Below are 19,600 nucleotides of genomic sequence, written 5' to 3'. Positions count from 1 at the left end.
TTCCTCTATTTTTGTTTTGCAGCTGCGCAGTCCAACCATTGCTGTTAGCAGGTAATTTTTATTTTACATAGCCTGAAAACTGCGCGGCACTTTAATAAAGCTTTACATAATGAAGGCTCCAGCTGCAAGACAAGGAAGTCTACGCGGGAGAGCATTTCAGCCACTCGTTTTCATCCACTTGCACAGTTTAGAGGAAAGCGTGGTGGAGAGGCTACACAAGAGGATGGTGCTGGAGGAGCTCAGCCATTCACACTCATGACAATAGCAGCGACCAGGCATTTGGCCTGAACACCAAACAGTCAATTGACCAAAATAAGATAAGCAAATTCAAAAACAGAAACCAACCATTACATAAATCGTACATGACAAAACGGAAAGCAGTTGGGAGTGTTGGAAGTCAATCGTTACAGACCTTCGGTGTTGGTATAAAGTTTGTCAGGGCAGAGGCTGCAAGTTGTGAGCTGTGTGCTCTTAGGAGTTCTCCATAGAATACTTAGTCAAGAAGACAACAGAATAACTAATAGTTTATTAATGCATAGACTCAAATCTCACAACTCATACACTACATTTATATTGCCAATTTTGATCAGTTGCACTATTTTAATTACTGATGTTGCTAGTTTCCTAGATATTATGTATATGCTTGGTATCTACCAGAAGCTAGATTACTTACCTTTTCGTCTTTGTCTTCGACAAATTCTCCGAATTAAACAAAGCAGGATAAATGATATGATCATTGCCCCTGCTGTTATTCCTGCTATTATCAGAATTTTAATATAACTATTTGGTGTTTCATTATCTGTAAAACAGAAATAAATGTAAATATGAATAAAACCAACAAAACAGCACAGTATGAATTTGCCAGTGTGTATTCAAATAGAAAATATTAAGATATGAAATAATTTGCATGTCAGACCATAAGACATAGGAGCAGAATTAGGTCATTTGCTCCACTGAGTCTGCTCCAGCATTCAGTCAGGGCTGATCCTTTTTTCTATCTCCTCCTCAACCCCACTCCCTGGCTTTCTCCCAGTGACCTTTGATGCCATGTCCAATCAAGAACCTATCAATCTCTGCCTTAAACACACCCAATGACCTGGCCTCCACAGCGGCTAAAAATTCACCACCCTTTGGTTAAAGAAATTTCTCCACATATCTATTTTGAAAGGTCACTCTTCTTTCCTGAGCCGGTGCCCTCTTGTCCTAGACTCTCCCATCATGGGAAACATCCTTACCACATCTACTCTGTCTAGGCCTTTCAACATTCAAAAGGTTTCAATGAGATCCCCCCTCATCCTTCTAAATTCCAATAAGTAGATAGCCGTTTCATTCCTAGACAATAGTGCATCATCACAATTTATGTTCCTATTAAATCACTTATCTGTTCTGTTCATTACAAATGGGACTAAGCAGCATCCATCAGGGACCCCCACCACCCAGGGCATGATCTTTTCTTGCTACTGCAATCAGGAAGAAGATAAAGGAGCCTCCAGACTCACACCACCAAGCTCAGAAGTAGTTATTACCCCTCAACCATAATTGGAGAATAAAGTTGCATCATTTGCTGTGTGGCCAGAACTATGTGGCCAGCCTTGTGTTTGCTATTTGCTATGTATCCAACTTATTGGCCAGAATGTAATCTCTGTATTGCCTCTGTACTATTGAATGCATCAGTGCCTAAAGAATGTAGCTAACAGTGAAAGTAAGCATGTAGAGATGACGGTGGTAGACGGGATCGTGCGATGGTGTGATGGTATGAAAACCAGTCAAGGCCGGGAAGGGGGACACGTGTTCCAAGGAGTAGACTAGAACAAGTTTAAGCTACTGAACAAAAATACTGGTGGCGAATCGAGAAGCTAATGTGCTGGTGGTAAGAGGATATGCTAATGTACTGAGATAAGAAAGTACTATAAAGAATACTGTGTACTAGGCTCAGCGGGCAATTAGTGACACGTTCATTAATTGTCTCAGCTTTTGTTTGCAAATAAAGGCTTAAACTTCTCAAAGAAGCTTCTGCATCTTCTGGTTATTTCAAGAAACCACGACAGAATTGGCGACCGCGGCAGGACCGGAAAGAGACCCACAGAAAGGAAATGGCAGATTGGGGACGCTTCACAGTCCTCTAGGGACCCCCACAGGGCTAACAGAATTAAGGGTGCACCCAAACAAAAGGTAAGCACTTTTTGTGACAATTTGGACTAAGAATTCTGTTGGTTTTGTGGAGGTCTCGGAGATTCAGACGATTATTGGCTATGGGAGATTTAAAGGCACTATTGGTAAGGTTGATGGGAACCTCCAAATTTAACGAACTAATGGAAATGGCTGGCATAATAAACTCGAACGACCCGTGAACTGATGGAGACGGGTTTGACAGAGTGAGGCAGAGGGTATGGCAGGCCCTCAGAAAGCTTTATCCACCCAAAGTGGACCCCAGAGCCTTAAAGGGGGATCCACTGGGAGACACTGAAAACCCAGCAGCCTATGTAGAAAATTAGTTGAAAAGGAGGAGACCGGAGACTGAGCAAGAGGTGGAAAATAGCTTATTTATGACCTCACTGTTCCGACATAGCATTTTGGATGCAATGCCTCCGCAAGTTAAATCCAAACTGGAAGAAGTGGTTGGGCTGACGTCAATGACCCCACAAGAATTCAGAGACCACGTAGTCCATGCAGTTGAGAAATACCAGAAAGACAAACGAAGGTTGGCTGAGCAGCAGGAAGAGGTGCAAAGAATGTTAATACAAATGCAGCTCGAAGAATTCAAAAAGAAGGAAAAAGAGAAAGGCAAAAAGATGCTGCCAGCAACCACTGGTCCGAGTGCAGCCATCAAACTGAATGAAGCACCGCTATATGGGGGAACCGATCATACTGTAAGACAAGGGCCGGAAAACCCCATGCCAATAATCATCTTTGGAGGAGCATTCCCACAAATGCCCTATCAGGAACAGACTAAATTCAGACAGCCCAGACAGGACTGGAAGTCCCAAGGAGGGGGACAGAGGAGCTATGGGCAGAGGGGACCATTGAGGAAATAGGGGGAAAGAGAGGTAGAGAGATTGTGCTGGGGATGCAATCAGCCAGGTCACATGAGAAGAGATTGTCCGTTTACACCATGGCCTATCACACACCAGCAGGAACCGATAAGAAGGGAACTAAAGTTTAGCCAAGGACCAGCCTCCACAGGCCCAAGCGGACCTGTGAACCCCTATGCGAGGTATTAGGGGTGCCCCGAGAACTCGAGTGGGAAGGGACATTACCCAATGATAACAAGGGAGGCAGACGAGGAACCCATTGTTCAGGTTATGTTAGAAGGGCAACTGACACCAATGATGATAGATATTGGAGCCACGTACACTTGTGTACAGCCACAGTATGCACTTCACCTTCCCATGTCAGGGAAGTTTATTAAGACGGTAGGGTTCTCGGGGAAAACACAGTTGACACAGTGCATGGCTCCAGTGCAGTTGAGAATGGGAAATAAAGGAATTGTTTTGCCAGTGCTAGTATTTAAAGGAACTCCAATTAATTTGTTAGGCAGAGATGCCTTATTGAAACTGGAATTAAAATTAGAATGCACCAGAAATGGGCTGAGCATGGAAAGAGCAGGGGCTCAATTGATAGTGCGAGAAGACAAGAAGGCTAATGTCTTTTGGATAGGAGACATCGCAGATCAGATTCAGGAAACCTGGGAAAATGGAAAAAGGGCATGCAGGCTATATTACCCAGGGCTGTAATGCCCACATCTGAGCTACATTGTACAGTGATTTTTGACGAGACTCAGAACAGGGAGTTAGAGGAGAGATGGCACGTGGAGGCATGTACCCAACAGCACCTGGAAGGGGAGGCTGTGATAATTGGAAAGCAAGGGGCAGCTTTACAAGTTAAGTGGAACACCTTTTTAGAAAAATGGTACAGGATACCGGAGGCTGCACCCCACATATCGTTGTTGATAAACAAGGGATTTCAGTCTAAAGACTTAGGACCTTTAGTTAAGAGTGCTGAAACCGTAACAGTGTAGAGGAAAATCACGCCGGAGGTGTGGATATCGGAAGACAACAATTGCATTAAAATAATAGTAAGTGTAGATATGGTAGGAACGATGAAAGAGGTCGAAATAACTCCCCAACCACACATACCATTGCTGAAAAGAGGGAAATTTGTGTTGACGCCAGCCAGGATAGCAGTGTATCAGATGTTATTGACATTTCCAGACATAATCATACAGAGGTGCACTACCAGTAATATAGCTAATTTTGTCCCTTTGGGCTATGAAGGAGAACCCCATGATTGTGTAGGGAAGACAATGGCATTTGCCAAATTCAGAGCAGATTTACAGTCGGAACCACTAGAGGATGCAGATAAAAAGGTTTTGTTCGTAGATGGTTCTTGTTATAGGGATTATGATGGAAATCATGCAGGGTTCTCAGTAGTGATGCATATCAGCTGAGCTATGAATGTTTTATGCGGACAGGTGCTCGTCCAGTGGGCCATTTCAGAGGTAACTTCACTCAGATGTGGGATGTGACCCCAGGCGAAAGACACATAGTAGGTTCCCCTCCACCCGAAGGTACATTGGATGCCCAGACCATCCCCTTCGCAGACACCTGGTGGCTGTGTGGTGAGGAAGGAGGTCTAAGATCCACACTTCCCCTCAATTGGGCAGGTACGTGTACGCGTGTTATGCTACTTCAAGAAGTTATAGTATCCCCTGAAGTACACTTCAACACTGATATCTCTGAACAGCAAACACTATTGCGGAAAAGGAGAAAATATGAACCCGACTCGACGATTTGGATAGATAGTATAGGTCAGCCGAGAGGTATACCTAACAAATTTAAGGCAAGGAATGAGATTGCTGTAGGCTTCAAAGCATTTCTACCCTTGATAGGAACTATTAAGAATGTTGAATGGATAAATTATATATATTACAATCAGCAGAGATTCATCAACTACACCGATGATGCATTGGAGGCCTTGGGACAACAGCTGGATGCAACTAGCAAAATGGCGTGGCAGAATAGACAAGCATTGGACTGGCTGTTGGCAGAAAAAGGAGGAGTTTGTATGATGTTTGGAGAGCAGTGCTGTTCTTTTATACCAAATAACACTAGTCCAGAAGGATCAATTACTAAGTCAATGTATAAGTTGAAAAGTCTAAGAAAGGAAGTTAAACAGAATGCAGGGTTCGGACATCAGTTATTTGACTGGTTAGAAAGTTGACTCAGAGGATGGGGAGCATGGCTGACTAAGATGGCAATGACCGTCGGTATTGTATTGCTGAGCTGTGCGCTTGTTCTGTGCTGTTTTCTTCCTTGTCTCAAGTCTCTTGTAGTGCGTGCTGCAACCAAACAATTTCCGATGCTCGTGGCGATTACTGAAGCAAGCTTAGTGGAGAAAGAAGCACCGAAGAAGTATTGTTACAGCCTACAATACCTGCAGGATGAACAAGAGCAAAACAACAGTGTGGGAGTAGATTGTAGGAATTTCTGAGTTTTTTTTTTCCCTGTCTCAGATACAAAGGGACAGGTTTTTGACTCAGCAGCCTAGGGTAACAGGGTGAGAATACTTTGAGGTCTTGGCACAAAGAATTATAATTTAACCCGAGATTTGGGAATAAGTGCTGGACTTTATTGGGCTTTTGTGTGTGGACTCTTAGTCTTCTTTCTCTGTGTGAGATCGTATAGGTCTCAAAGCGGGGGATTATATTGGAGAATAAAGTTGCATCATTTGCTGTGTGGCCAGAACTATGTGGCCAGCCTTGTGTTTGCTATTTGCTATGTATCCAACTTATTGGCCAGAATGTAATCTCTGTATTGCCTCTGTACTATTGAATGCATCAGTGCCTTAAGAATGTAGCTAACAGTGAAAGTAAGCATGTAGAGATGACGGTGGTAGACGGGATCGTGCGATGGTGTGATGGTATGAAAACCAGTCAAGGCCGGGAAGGGGGACACGTGTTCCAAGGAGTAGACTAGAACAAGTTTAAGCTACTGAACAAAAATACTGGTGGCGAATCGAGAAGCTAATGTGCTGGTGGTAAGAGGATATGCTAATGTACTGAGATAAGAAAGTACTATAAAGAATACTGTGTACTAGGCTCAGCGGGCAATTAGTGACACGTTCATTAATTTGCCTCAGCTTTTGTTTGCAAATAAAGGCTTAAACTTCTCGAAGAAGCTTCTGCGTCTCCTGGTTATTTCAAGAAACCACGACACCATCAGGCTCTTAAATCAAAGGAGATAACTTCACTCACCCATCTTTGAAATATTCCCACAACCCACGGCATTTCTTTCAAGGACTTTCATAAATATTCTGAATATTTATGGCTGATCTAGTCATTATTATTTCTTTCATTTTGTATATGCACAGTTTGTTGACTTTTGCATACTGGTTGAATGCCAGAGTTGGTGTGGTCGGTCATTGATTATATTATTCTATTACAGATTTATTGAGTATGCCTGCAAGAAAATGAATCTCAGGGTTGTATACGGTGGCATATATGTACTTTGATAATAAATTTACTTTGAACATTAATTTTCTACTTAATGACAATCAGAATTGTTAGGACCTGAAACTAACACTATCTAAAGCCAGCCCAAGTATCTCATCAAAGTGTTAGTGGGATCCTTCAGATCTCAAGCTGACCTGGGGAACAGTGAAGAATGTATGTCTCAAGATTTTCTGCAGCTGCATTGGATCTTTGGTAGAGAAGGTTTATCCAAAGGGTCAAGAAAGCTGTGAGAAATGGTATCGAACCTTGAAACCAATGTGTCAGATTCTGAACGCTGCAAGAAGATGAGGATACTTTATGCACATCGTCAAGGTCAGCGAACCTGTATTTGATACGTTCAATCAAATGCACCATTGGTTCCCTACACTGATCTACCTCAGATCTACTGACAGTCTCGAATAGCCAGGAACTGCAGCTGACACTTCCGACTATGCTGCTGGGTTTTCACACACCCATGCCCCTTAACTGTTTAACAAAGACACATCAACCAAACAAATGGTGTTAACAGCCTCTGACGCAGTTTTTTATCTCATGCTGGAAAAGGCTGTGTACAACTGAAAGCAGCTACAGTGAAGCTGCAGGACATGTCTTTATGTCTATGTCCTTACGGTGAAAACAGAGTTCACCATTTGGCCACTGTTGGGACCACAATTATATATTTAAAAACTCATTACTAATCCTCCTTACATCTCCCATCAATTTCTTTACTTCAAAAGGTTTTGATGATACAAACGCACACAGCTTGTTCTCTACACTTTACTTCACTGCAGCTTTGTTCTTGGTTTCATTCCCAGTTTGAGTACCAAAACCTGGGCAGACCAAGGTAGAGAGCAAAGTGTCAGTGATAATGAAGAAATTACAAACCTCAACTGCACACTCAGTCACGTCAGTGAGAGAAATTTATGGAATAGCTTGGAGACAGAACGTGCACATGTTGAGAACTTGAATTCTGCAGTCTGTACAGGAGGGGATGAAGAGAGGCATGGCCAGTTTCATGGAACTGCATTAGAGTTCAGCTGCAGGGGACTCAGATTGGCACTCTCATGGCACCTGCTTAAGAAACAGATTAAAAGTGTGTGCACAAGCAAATGCAGAGTCTTTTAGCAAATTTCCAAAAAACCCTAAATTCAGTGACAATGGAAGATTGCAAGGTTGGTGTTGTAATAGAACTTCACAAGCAGTTGGAGCTCCACCCTTTCGGTCTGGGAGTGGTGGGGAACACAAGCAGAAATGGTGATACCACTGTCGTTCACCGAATCAAAGTTGGTGATGAATCAGCATGCACAGGGAAGATCAAAAACCTTGCTGAGTGGTGCTGCACTCGTCCAGATGTATGATCTCCCTCCTCATCTCACTCAATGTCAGCAAAGTCAAAGAACTGGTTACCCAACTACAGGAGGGAGAAGGAGGAGTCCTCATTAAGTGATTGGAGCCTAGAGGGTCAGTAGCTTTAAATTCCTTACGATTAACATATCAGAGGATCAGTCCTGCGACCAGCATGAAAGTATCATCAGAAAGAAGGTACAATGGCACCTCTACTTTCTTAGAAGTTTGTGTAGATTCAGCATACCACCAAAAATGTTGACAAACTTCCATAGATGCACAGTGGAGAGTATTCTAACTGTTTGTATCATGGTCTGGTAAGGCCTGGTTCAGGAAAGGCTATTACCCTACAATCATCAGGTTTGTAAAGTGGTGTAGATAACTTCAATCCCTGAACTGATTCTATGACTTACAGACTGACTACCAAGGCTCAAACACAAGAGATTCTACAGATGTTGGAAACCCAGAGTAAGACATACAAAATGCTGGAGGAACTCAGCGGGTCAGGCTGCATCTATACAGAGGAATAAACAGGCAAAATTTCAGGCCAAGGCCCTGATGCTTTGAACATTGAGTCAATAATTCAACTTCCATTGAAGCAGAAACTAACTCTAGTCTGGCTACTGTACCTAAAAGCTCAGCCTTCTATCCCTATCAACAGAGCTGTACTCTGAATATTCAAAGGAGATACCAGAATATCCTCCATTAGTTGCTCCAGATTGCGGAGGAATCTCCTAAAGAGAGCAGCAGTATTTCCATGGAGCATAAAACAGCTCTCTTCTCTTTACCCTTCATGGTCCACTGATCAGGATGTACCCCGTTCCTGGTCTGCCAGACATCTCACACTGACATAGGCCACACTAAAATGGCCGGTCCAAACCTTAAACTTCCAGGCTCAAAGCTGGCCAAGGCTAACCCACAAGCATCGTAGTTATGCTAGGATTGTTGAGGTTGTGCCTTCCCTTCCTCCTCCACCTATTTCTTCTTCCCAACCCCCCTCAGGCCCCTGCTTCCTTGCAGTTTAAAGTAAGGTTAGTCGCAAAGGCTATTCCCTTATGTTATAGAGTCATAGAAAATTACTGCGCTAAAACAGGCCATTTGGCCCATCTAGTCTGTGATGAACCATTTAAACTGTCTGGTTAATGGGATGTGCAACACAGAAAATAAAATTATGATATTAACACTAGCTCTGCTGAGTACTGCACAGCTTCACTGCTGCAGTTCAGAAGCAAAAGTGAAGTCAAAAGCGACAAAAGAAAAAGAGCGGACATATAATTGAGCAACAATTAGTAGGAAGTTAGGAGATTGGGAAGCTTTTAAAAACCAACAGAATGCAACTAAAAAAGTTTTGGGGTGGGGGGGTGGGAAGAGATGAAATATGAAGGTAAGCTAGCCAATAATACCGAAGAGGATACCGAAGTTATTTTTAAAGATATATAAAGAGTAAAAGCGAGGCATCAGTAAAGCTTAGACTGCTAGAAAATGATGTTAGAGAGGTAGCAATGGGGAAGAAGAAAATGGTGGAAGAACTGAATAAGTATTTTGCATCAGTCTTCACTACGGAAGACATTAAGTAGTATGTTGAAAGTTTGAAAGTGTCGGGGCAGAAGTGAGTGCAGTTGCTATTACTAGGGAGAAGGTGCTTGGGAAGCTGAAAGGTCTGAAGGTAGATAAGTCAGCTGGAACAGATGGACTACAAACCAGGATCTGAAAGAGGAGGCTGAAGAGGATGTATTAGTAATGATCTTTCAAGAATCACTAGATTCAGGAATGGTTCCAGAGGACTGGAAAATGGCAAATGTCACTCCACGCTTCAAGAAGGGGGAGGGGGCAGAAAGAATAGAAATTATAGGCCAGTTAGCCTGACTGCAGTGACTGTGAACAAGTAGGAGTTGATTATTAAGGATGTGGCTTCAGGGTACTTGGAGACACATAATAAAATAAGCCAAAGTCAGCATAGCTTCCTTAAGGGAAACTTCCTTTTATGTCAATGATTCACATGGTGAAAATGATGACTCGGGGCCAAGTTTGCGGGCGATACAAAGATAGGTGGAGAGGCTTATAGTGTTGAGGAAGCAGGGAAACTGCAGAAAGAGAGGTTAGGAGGATGGGCAAAGAAGTGCCAGGTGGAATACAGTGTCAGGAAGTTTATGGTCATGCACTTTGGAATAGGGATTTAAAGTATAGTCTGCTTTCTAAAAGAGGAGAAAATTCAAAAATCCAAGGTGCAAAGGGTCCTCCTGTAGGATTCCCTAAGGTTAACTTGCAGGTTGAGACAGTGGTGAGGTAGGCAAATGTAATGTTCACATTAATTTCAAGAGGACTAGAACATAAAGGCAAGGTTATAAAGTTGAGTCTTTATAACATACTGCTGAGGCCTCACTGAAGTATTGTGAGCAGTTTTTGAGCCACTTATCTAAGAAAGGATGTACCGGCATTGGAGTGAGTTCAGAGGAGTTTCACGAAAATAATTCCCAGAATGAAAAGGTTATCATACGAGGAGTGTTTGATCGCTCTGAGCCTGTACTTGCTGCATTTTGGAAGAATGAGAGGGGGTATCATTGAAACCTACCAAATGTTAAAAGGCCTTGATAGAATGGATGTGGAGAGATGTTTCTTATAGTCTGGGAGTCTAGGACCAGATGGCACAGGTTCAGAAGAGGAGGAGGAATTTCCTTAGCCACAGGGTGGTGAATCTGTGGAATTTGTTGCTACAATTGGCTTTGGAGGCTAAGTCATTGGGTGTATTTAAGGCAGAGGTTAAGAGCTCCTAATTAGTCAGGACACGAAAGGTTACGGGGAGAAGGCAGGAGAATGGGATTAAGAGGGAAATGGATCAGCATGATGAAATGGCAGAACATTCTCAATAGGCCGAATGATCTAATTCTGCTCCTGTGTCTAATGGTCTTAGTATATCAGCCAACACATCACTTACCTGCACAATGATTCAATTTTACAGTCGCAGCTTCACTAATTTTATTTTTAGCTGTGCAGATATAGGTCTTGTTTCCTGTCTTTTTAAAGGAAAATGTCTTCTCTAAATGATGCCTTTGAACTGTTTCAGTCAGTGAGTCACCTTGTAATGTTATATTGATGTTTGTTCCGTTCTCCGCACTGCAGGTTATATTGATTTCTCCTGGAGAACTACAGTTGATGTTCAGGACAGGTTTTGAGACTTTCACTGAAATAAAAAGAATTACATTTTATGAATACTTTTGACAATGGGAACAGTATTCGTTTTCATTTGAAATTTATGCATTTGATGACACATATGTACTTTGATAATACATTCACTTTGAACTCTATTTTTCTTTTCAATTATTTTCAACAGTAGATGGTGAGAATATTCAGAAGGCCATTTGACATAATTGGAGGCTGAAACACACCAACGTTTCTGGTTAATGCCCTTTCATCAGAGCAAATCTGAGTTTGAGAGCAGAACCTCACTGTCCTGTAAAGTAGAGAGTTCAAAGAATTCAAGGCCTTTTAAGTGAGAAAACAAACCACCTGGTGTATTTGAAATGAGTGACTTTATAATTTTAAACAGTAGCTCTTGTTCTGAATTCTCCCAAAAGAGAAAATTGCTTCTCCATATCCACCCTGTCAAAATTCCTCAGGAGTGCATATCTTGCCTTAAAGTCCCTTTTACAGTTCTAAACTCCTACAGAGGCAAGAAATTATTGGAAAAATTCTGTGAGAGAGGATAAAGATCACTTAGAAAGGTGGGGACTGATCAGAAATGGCCAACACAGCTTTATCAAGAACAGATCTTATCTGATTAAATATTCTGGGGAGGGAACAAAGTTTATTGGTGAGGATAGTGCAGTGGTTACATTCACGTGGGCTTCAGAAATGCCTTTGACAAAGAACAAATGGTCCAAAAGATTAGGGTCTACAGGATTTAGGACAAGTTGGAAAATTGGATCCAAAGTCGGCTGGGCAGTAGGAGACAGAAGCTGATAGCAGAGGGTTTTTTTTTAAGAATTGCCTGTGACCTGTGGTGTTCCCCAGGTATCATCTCTTATTGTCTGTACATTTGGACGTGGATGGAGGAGGCGTGAGCAGTCAATTTGCTGATGGTATGAAGATTGGCTTAGTTGCTGACAGTGTGAAGGGGAGGTAATATGCTAATATTGATTATGTTATCGTCATGGCAGGTAGAATCTAATCCTGATAAATACAAGACATGAAGCCAGAAAGTATGTCATGAATGGTAAGGCCCCAGGGAGTACTGAGTAATAGTAATTGTACAAATCCAAAATACCCTTCAAAATGGCAGCACAGGTGGACATCATGGCTCAGAAGGCATATGGAATACTGGCCTTCATTATTTGGGACTTTGAATACAAAAGCTGGAAGATTATGTTCCAACTTCATTAAACATTGGTCAAACCTCAGCTAGAATGCTGTTCTACAGGAAGGATATTGGCAAGAGATCCATCCGGATATCCGCTGTAGTGGAACATTTCAATTAGAAGATGAGAATAGAGAGGTGAGAATAATACTCTCCTTTGAGCACAGGTTGAGAGGGGTCATGGCTGAAGTACATAAAATTGTGAGAGATATAGATAGATCATGTTTTCCCTTATCAGAGGTGAATAAAACCAGAGGACATAGCTAGTAAGTAAGGGATAAGTGATTTCAAAGAAATGTTAAGGGAATCTTTATCACCAAAACAGTAGCCTGCACTTGGAATGCACCATTTAAGAAAGAGGCAGAGGCTGACAAAATGTCAGTGTCTAGATAAGCACTTAAACATAGGAAGTTGGAGACCTAGTGCTGAAAGGTAGGATTAATACAGATGGCTGGTTACTGGTTGGTGTGAACACGATGGCAAATAGTCTATTTTCATTGCATACAGCTCTATAAGGAGATGCACGTGCACTATTAAACTCGCCAAGTGCCTCCAGCTCTAGCATCTGCAGTCTCTTCGGTTTCAATTCTAGAAGCAAGGTATTGTACTTCTGTTGTGCTAGACTTGGTGAGACCACATCTTGCCTGCTTACCCAAGAAAGCCTATGTTTGCCATGGAGAGAAAGAAAGCAGCAAGGATTCACCAGGAGTCGTTTCATGCCTGCTGTACTTGACAGCAGATGAGATTGAACAGATTGGAACTGTAATCTCCAAAGTTTAGCTGAAAGAATGAAGATCTAATTGAAACATAGTAGATTCTGAGAGGGTTTAACATGTTTCCCTACCCGAGACATCTAGGACCAGGAGACATAGATTCAGAGTAGGGGATAAGGTGTTTAAAACTTAGATAGGGAGACATCTCTTCACTAAGATGGTTGTGGGACTTCAATCACTGTGTTATCATGGACTCCTGGATAACAAGGCAATCAGGTTATGTGGGGATAGTACTGAGACAGGAGTTCAGCTATGATCTTAATGAATGGCACAGGAGTTTCAAAAGGTTTTGATGACCTGCTGCTGTTCTTGTCTGCCAATGAAAACTCAAATAAAAAATGAAAAAAAAAGATTTTTTAAAAACTTCCTCTTTTATTATTTACTCTGCTGGTATAACAATTCTTTCCCTTCCTTGTATTTCTCTATCTATACCTGATAACAAATAAAATATATACTTTCAGCTCAATCCTCAAGCTGAATTTTATAATCATTTAATGTATATGGTTATATAACTGTGTGGTTATGTGGCATCTGATGAACAGCTATCTGGCAGTCCAGGTACACCACATTCCCTCAAGCTTCCTTCAATGCATATTTTCCATAATTTGGGGTGTAGAATATGCTTTAGTTAAATTCGCAAAAGCAAAAACAGAACTAACTGACTCATAAGACTCACTTACTAATTAGTGTAAGTATGCAAGAATTAACAAAACAAATCTGTTAAACATAGTAATCATTGTGTTGATTCCATTGTTTTTACCACAATGGAAAGAGTTATTGAATCTTGCACTCAAGTCTTTGTCAAACACCTTACACCAGATGTTTTTAAAAAATGCTTGTTATTCAGGGTGATGAAAACATGTCTAAATTTCATTGTACTTCATAATCAGCAGCTTTGCACAGTTCAAAATGGAGTTATAGATATGGTGTAATATAGCAAAGATGAACTTCATTCACCCCATTGTGTAGAACTTGGGGAAGTAGAAATTCAGGTCAGAGATCAGAGGAAGAGTTTTTTAAGCAGAATCCTCTGAAAATGCACAGATACTGATGGAAGGAAAAATAATGTTATAATTTAAGAAAATGTTAAGTAGGTGGTGTAAAGGAAAAGTGAGCGAAAGAAACTGCTGCTCATTTGAAGGATAAGTTTCAGTATAGGATTGGTTGTATTGAATGTTATGTTTTCAATGGCATGTAACTCTAAATATTGTCCCTTTCTTCTACAGAATATTATTAATTGTTTAGTATGTAGATTAGTTTTATGAGTTAGCTTATTTTGCAACTAATGCTTATCACTAGAAGTTTATACCTGCAATAGTATTCTGTATAATAAGTCTTTCCAGAAACTTTTAATTGAATGAGCCGGCAATGGAAAAGACTTAGCTCATTTATTTACATCCTACTAAGCTGATTTGGATAACTAACCCAACTGCAATTAAAATAAAATAGATTAACAAATTAGTACATCTTCCAATATCCGTCTGGTAATGCATATGATTCGACATAAAATTAAGCTGCTAAAATGTAATGCCATCTGAAAAGCTCCACAATAAAAGGTGTCACAAAATGAAAACTTTACAAAATGGAAAGACACCATCAGATGCAGTTAGAATGAAGTTAAAGGAGTCATACACTTTACACCATATCAAAATCACCACTAATACAATTCCAAATCTTTTAATTCTTAAATATATTAAAGAGAGATAGCTTTTAGAAGCATTTATCATAACAGTTAGAAGGCAAGGGTACAAGGATTCAATAAAGGGAAATCATGTTTAACCAGTTTGATAGAATATTTTTTTTTATGAGCTAACAGACAGAACTGATGAGAGCAATGTGGTGTACCTGGACTGCCAGATAGCTGTTCGTCGGATGCCACATAACTACACAGTTAAAGTGCATGGCATAAATAGAACATTGACACAAAGATGTTGAACCAATAAAAAAGTGTTATGGTGAACGATTGTCCACCGATTTTGAGAAGGGTGAATAGTGGAATTCACCAAGGTCAATGTTTGCTTTGGACACTTTTAATGATCTACACTTGTGCTAGTCACAATTTCTACATTTCTGGGTGACTCAAACTTGACCAGTATTGTGAATTGTGAGGAGGATAGTGATAAATCACAGCAGGATATAAGCAGGCTGACAGAATGAGCAGACATGTTGTTTAATGCTGAGATACGTGAGAAGGTACATTCTTCTAGGAAAAATTAGTAGAGGCAACACATACAAAATCCTAGATGAACTCAGCAGGTCAGACAGCCTCTATGGAAATCAATAAACATTTAACACTTTGGGCCGAGACCCTTCTTCAGGGCCAGAAAGGAAGGGTGAAGATGTCAGAATAAAAATATAGGGGGGAGGGGAAGAAAGACTAGCTAAAGGATGTTAGGTGAAGCCAAGTAGGTGGGAAAGGTAAAGAGCTGGAGAAGAAGGAAGGAGAGGAGAATGGACCATGGGAGAAAGGGAAGAAGGAGGGCCCTGAGAGGGAGGTGATAGGCAGGAGAGAACAGGTAAGAGGCCACAGTGGGAAATAAGGGAAGGGGAGGAAAGGAAGTAATCAATGTTCATGCTATCAGGTAGCAGGCTACCCAGACAGAATATGTGTTGTTGCTCCTCTATCCTGAGAATGGCCTCATTGTGATAGAAGAGGAGACCACAGACCAATTATGTTGGGATGGGGATAGAAGACGGGGTATAGGATTTTAAATGGGGATATGAATTTAAATGGTTGGCCATTGGAAAATACTGCTCTTGGCAGATGGAGCAGATGTGCGTGAGAAAGCAGTCCCCCAATATACATTAGGTTTCACCAATGCACAAGAGTCTATGTCAGTAGCACCAGATACAGTGGACAACCCCAAAAAGATTTGCAGATGAAGTGTTGCCTCACCTGAAAGGGCTGTTTGAAGCTGAGTGGAGGTAATGGAGGAGGTTAACGGGCAGGTGTAACACTTCAGCCACTTGCAGGGGTATGTGCCACGAGGGAGATTAGTGGAGAGGGACAAGTAGACAAGGGAATCACACAGGGAGCAATCCAAATGGAAAGCGTATAGTGGATGGGAAGTAAAGATGTTTTGGTGGTAGGATCCCATTGAAGATGGCAGCAGTTGCGGAGAATGTGTTGAATACGAAGGCTCATTGGGGTGGTAGGTGAGGACGAGAGGAATTCTACCCCTGTTGAGGCAGCAGGAAGATGGGGAGAGATTTTTTTTTTATCAACTTCCACCTGGCCCTTAAATTCACTTGGTCTATTTCCAATACCACCCTCCACTTGTTCAATCCCTCTGTCTCCATCTTTGGAAACAATCTGTCTAGTGACATCTTATATAAACCTACTGATTCCCATGGCTATCTTGTCTACACCTCTTCTTACCCTGTCTCCTGTAAAAATACTATTGACTTTACTTGAGTCCTTCGTCTCCTCTGCATCTGATCCCAGGTTGAGACTCTCCTTTCCAGGGCACCAGAGATGTCCTTTTCCTTCAAAGAAATGGGATCCCTTCCTCTGCCATTGATTCCTCTGCCCTCACCCGCATTGCCTTCATTTTTCAGACATCCGTGCTCACCCCCTGCAAGATGGCTTTTTAGAATAGCTCGTGGTTGAGCCCAATAGAGAAAAGGCAATTCTGGAACCCAGTATAACCTAGATATAATTGTTTCAAGCATTTCAGACTTCCATGTTAGCATTTTGTAATTTTGTTTCCATCACAACATCTTTGCAGTTGTGCTAGGCTCACCCACACAATTGACATTCGGAGTCTGTACTGTATGCACCTGTGAACCACTTATGACCTAGATACGCCATTTGAGACTGGGTCATGGAAAATTACTCTAAAATCACTCATCATCGCTGCCAAATCTGCACTATGAAATCAAATGCCATTATTTGCCAAAGAGAAGCTGGTACCAGTTCACAGAATAAATGAAAGAGGACAGAAGAACTCCATCAAGATGAATTTAGATTTAATAGAGCCAAAAATATGAATCCTATCAATCATTCTGGAAATATTACAAATATATGTTTTCTTGGCTGTTTTTCATTTTTTTTGTAGGTTAGCTGAGACAATTGATTAAGGCAATGTTACAAACATGTTCACTTAAAAATTGTACTGCTCAGACACAAAATTTACCGAAAAAAAATATTTGGTACAATACACTAGTTTATTCCAGTAAGAAATAGAACGATATTCCCTAATGAATTAATGCCGATGGGGTACTGTTATCAGTTATAGATGAGTATTGATCTGGGAGATAACGCTTCAGCTTTTATTGTAAATGATGGGTCAGAGCAGCTTGGTATTGGCTCTTGCTGATGTTGATAGTGCAGCTCAAACACCATCTATAAATTTGCCCATGACATCACTATCATTCGCAGAAACTCCAATTATAACAAGGTGTCATACAGTGGTGAGATAGACCAGCTGGTTGAGTGCTGTTGCAACAACAATCTTGCAGTCAATGTCAGCAAGACCAGGCCATTTACTGTGGACTTCAAGAAGGATCAGTCAGGAGAATACACAACAGTGCTGGAAAGAGTGAGCAGCTTCAATTGCTGGGCTTGACACATTGATGGAATCAAGAAGGAGGCATGCTCGTGGCAATATTTTATTAAGAGTTCGATGAAATTTGATACATCATCGCAGACTAGCAAATTTCTACAGATGTACAATGGATAGCATCCTGAGTGGTTGCATCACTGCCTGTATGGGACGTTCCAATGCACAGAATCACAAAATGCTGCAGAGGGTGTAGACTTAGTGAACTCCATCAGGGGCACATTCTACCCACCATTGAAGACATCTTCAAGGGTGATGCCTCAAGAAGGAGCTTCCATCATTAAGAATCCTCACCATTCAGAACATGCCCTCTTCTCATTACTACCATCATGGAGGAGGTATAGGAACCTGAAGACCCAGAGCTTCCTCCTCTCTGCAATCAGATTTCTGAATGGTCCACAAACACAACCTCACTATTCTTCTTTTACACTACGTCAATGTTTCCTCTTTATTTATTATTTTTTTTACAGCTGCACAGACCAACCATTGCTCTGAGAAGGAAACTTTTACATGGTCTGAAGACTGTGTGGCATATTACATGAAAGAAAATTCCAGCTACACAGCAACAAAGGCTATGTGAACAGGAGCATTTTAGCTACTGTGTGGCCAAGCATGCATGCACTTTGGAAGGAACAGTGGCCTATATATTAATTTGTAACTTATTAGTCTTGCACCGTACTGCTGCAAAAGAACAAATACTTGACATACTGCATGTCAGTGATAATAAATTGGGCTCTGATTCTGATTAACACTGCCTAAATTGCTAGCTATTCACTGGGTATGATTCATCGCTAATTTTTTTTTTCTTGTTTGCCTCGAAACCTGTTAATGTCAGTAGATTTTGGGTCTGATATCCTATAACTTGCAGCCTTAGGATACAATGAATAGTGCACTAGTGTGCACTTTAGTTTTTAAGGTACACTAAAATGGGTAGTGTGGTAGTGTAAAGGTTAGCATTATACTGTCACAGCATCAGTGGCCTGGGTTCAGTTCCGCCACTACCCGTACAGAGTTCGTACATTCTCCCTGTGTCTGTATGGATTTCTTCCGGCTGCTCCAGTTTCCTCCCACATTCCAAAGACAAGGTTAGAGGGTCATTTGGTCAGATTGTAACTGGGCGGCATGGATTCAGGGTTGGAAGGGCCTGTTACTGTACTGTCTCTCTAAGTAAATAGCAGTGTTAATTAATTTAAAACCACTTGTTACAAATGCTCAAGCATTCATATAGTATCACACAAATATATAAGCACCAGACAATAACTGATCTATGCCAGGACACTGAGAATTCCAACCAATCATAATGCAAAAAATAACAATGCTGAAAATACTCAACAGGTCGGGCAACATCTGTGGAAGGAAAACCAGAATTAACATTTCTGGTTGAAGATCCTTCATTTGAACATGAGTTTTTGACCTTTATTGTTAATCTTATTCACTGAGGGGCAATGAATATAAATAAATCCACTCCCTGTGGTATTATGAAAGATAAATCATGCTTTATAAACTTGTCTGAATTCTCTAATCATGAGTCAGTGAGAACGATCAAGGGAAACCTGTAGATATATTTAGATTCCGAGGAAGGCATTTGAAAAGGTGCCACATAAGAGGCTGGTGCATAAATTAAGGTTCTAAGATATTGGAGGATTTGAGTGAGTATGGATTCAAAGTTTGTCATCACATAGAATACAACAAATTGGAATAAATGGATCATTTTCAGGAAGGGCATTACCAGTGGGGCTTTGTTATAGCTGTACAAGTAATGAGTGACACCATGGTTGAACAACTGTGCACAGTTCAATCACCTTACTTGAAAAAGGATATAGTAACATTGGAACCAGTCCAAATGAGATTCACCAGGTTAACACTCCTATCAAGAGATTAGATAGATTGGGTCAGTATTCCTTGGAATTTAGAAAAATGACAGATGATCTTAATTCATACACATAAGAAGCTCCTGTATAGGTGCATGGAGCTTGGAAAAATAGAGGGCTATGGGTAACCCAAAGTAATTTCTAAAGTAAGTACATGTTCAGCACAGCATTATGGGCTGAAGGGCCTGTATTGTGTTGTAGGTTTT

General features: G+C 41.1%; 1 protein-coding gene and 1 long non-coding RNA gene across 5 annotated transcripts in view; one reads left to right on the top strand and one right to left on the bottom strand.

The window, feature by feature from the left end:
* LOC132393302 (uncharacterized) overlaps positions 1-19,600 on the top strand; it is a 65,852-nt gene that overhangs the window by 28,768 nt on the left and 17,484 nt on the right. For 2 of the 3 annotated variants that reach the window (XR_009511830.1, XR_009511829.1), the window contains 2 exons: positions 1,972-2,172; positions 4,472-4,696. This is a non-coding gene — a long non-coding RNA (uncharacterized LOC132393302). Of the gene's footprint in view, positions 1-867; positions 2,173-4,471; positions 4,697-19,600 lie in introns of those variants that run through there. The other variant, XR_009511831.1, reaches the window with a different exon arrangement.
* LOC132393301 (T-cell surface antigen CD2-like) overlaps positions 1-19,600 on the bottom strand; it is a 31,649-nt gene that overhangs the window by 10,024 nt on the left and 2,025 nt on the right. Inside the window, exons 3-4 of one of the 2 annotated variants that reach the window (XM_059968351.1) lie at positions 10,770-11,015; positions 674-799 (exon numbers count right to left, since the gene is read on the bottom strand). In XM_059968351.1, the coding sequence (XP_059824334.1) occupies positions 674-799; positions 10,770-11,015 (372 nt within the window). Of the gene's footprint in view, positions 1-673; positions 800-4,840; positions 5,434-10,769; positions 11,016-19,600 lie in introns of those variants that run through there. The other variant, XM_059968352.1, reaches the window with a different exon arrangement.

The sequence above is a fragment of the Hypanus sabinus genome, chromosome 4 (genome assembly GCF_030144855.1).
Source record: "Hypanus sabinus isolate sHypSab1 chromosome 4, sHypSab1.hap1, whole genome shotgun sequence".
In the NCBI taxonomy this organism is placed as follows: Eukaryota; Metazoa; Chordata; class Chondrichthyes; order Myliobatiformes; family Dasyatidae; genus Hypanus; species Hypanus sabinus.
Note: the sequence above shows the minus strand (reverse complement) of the source record. Positions and strands in the feature narration are given on the sequence as shown.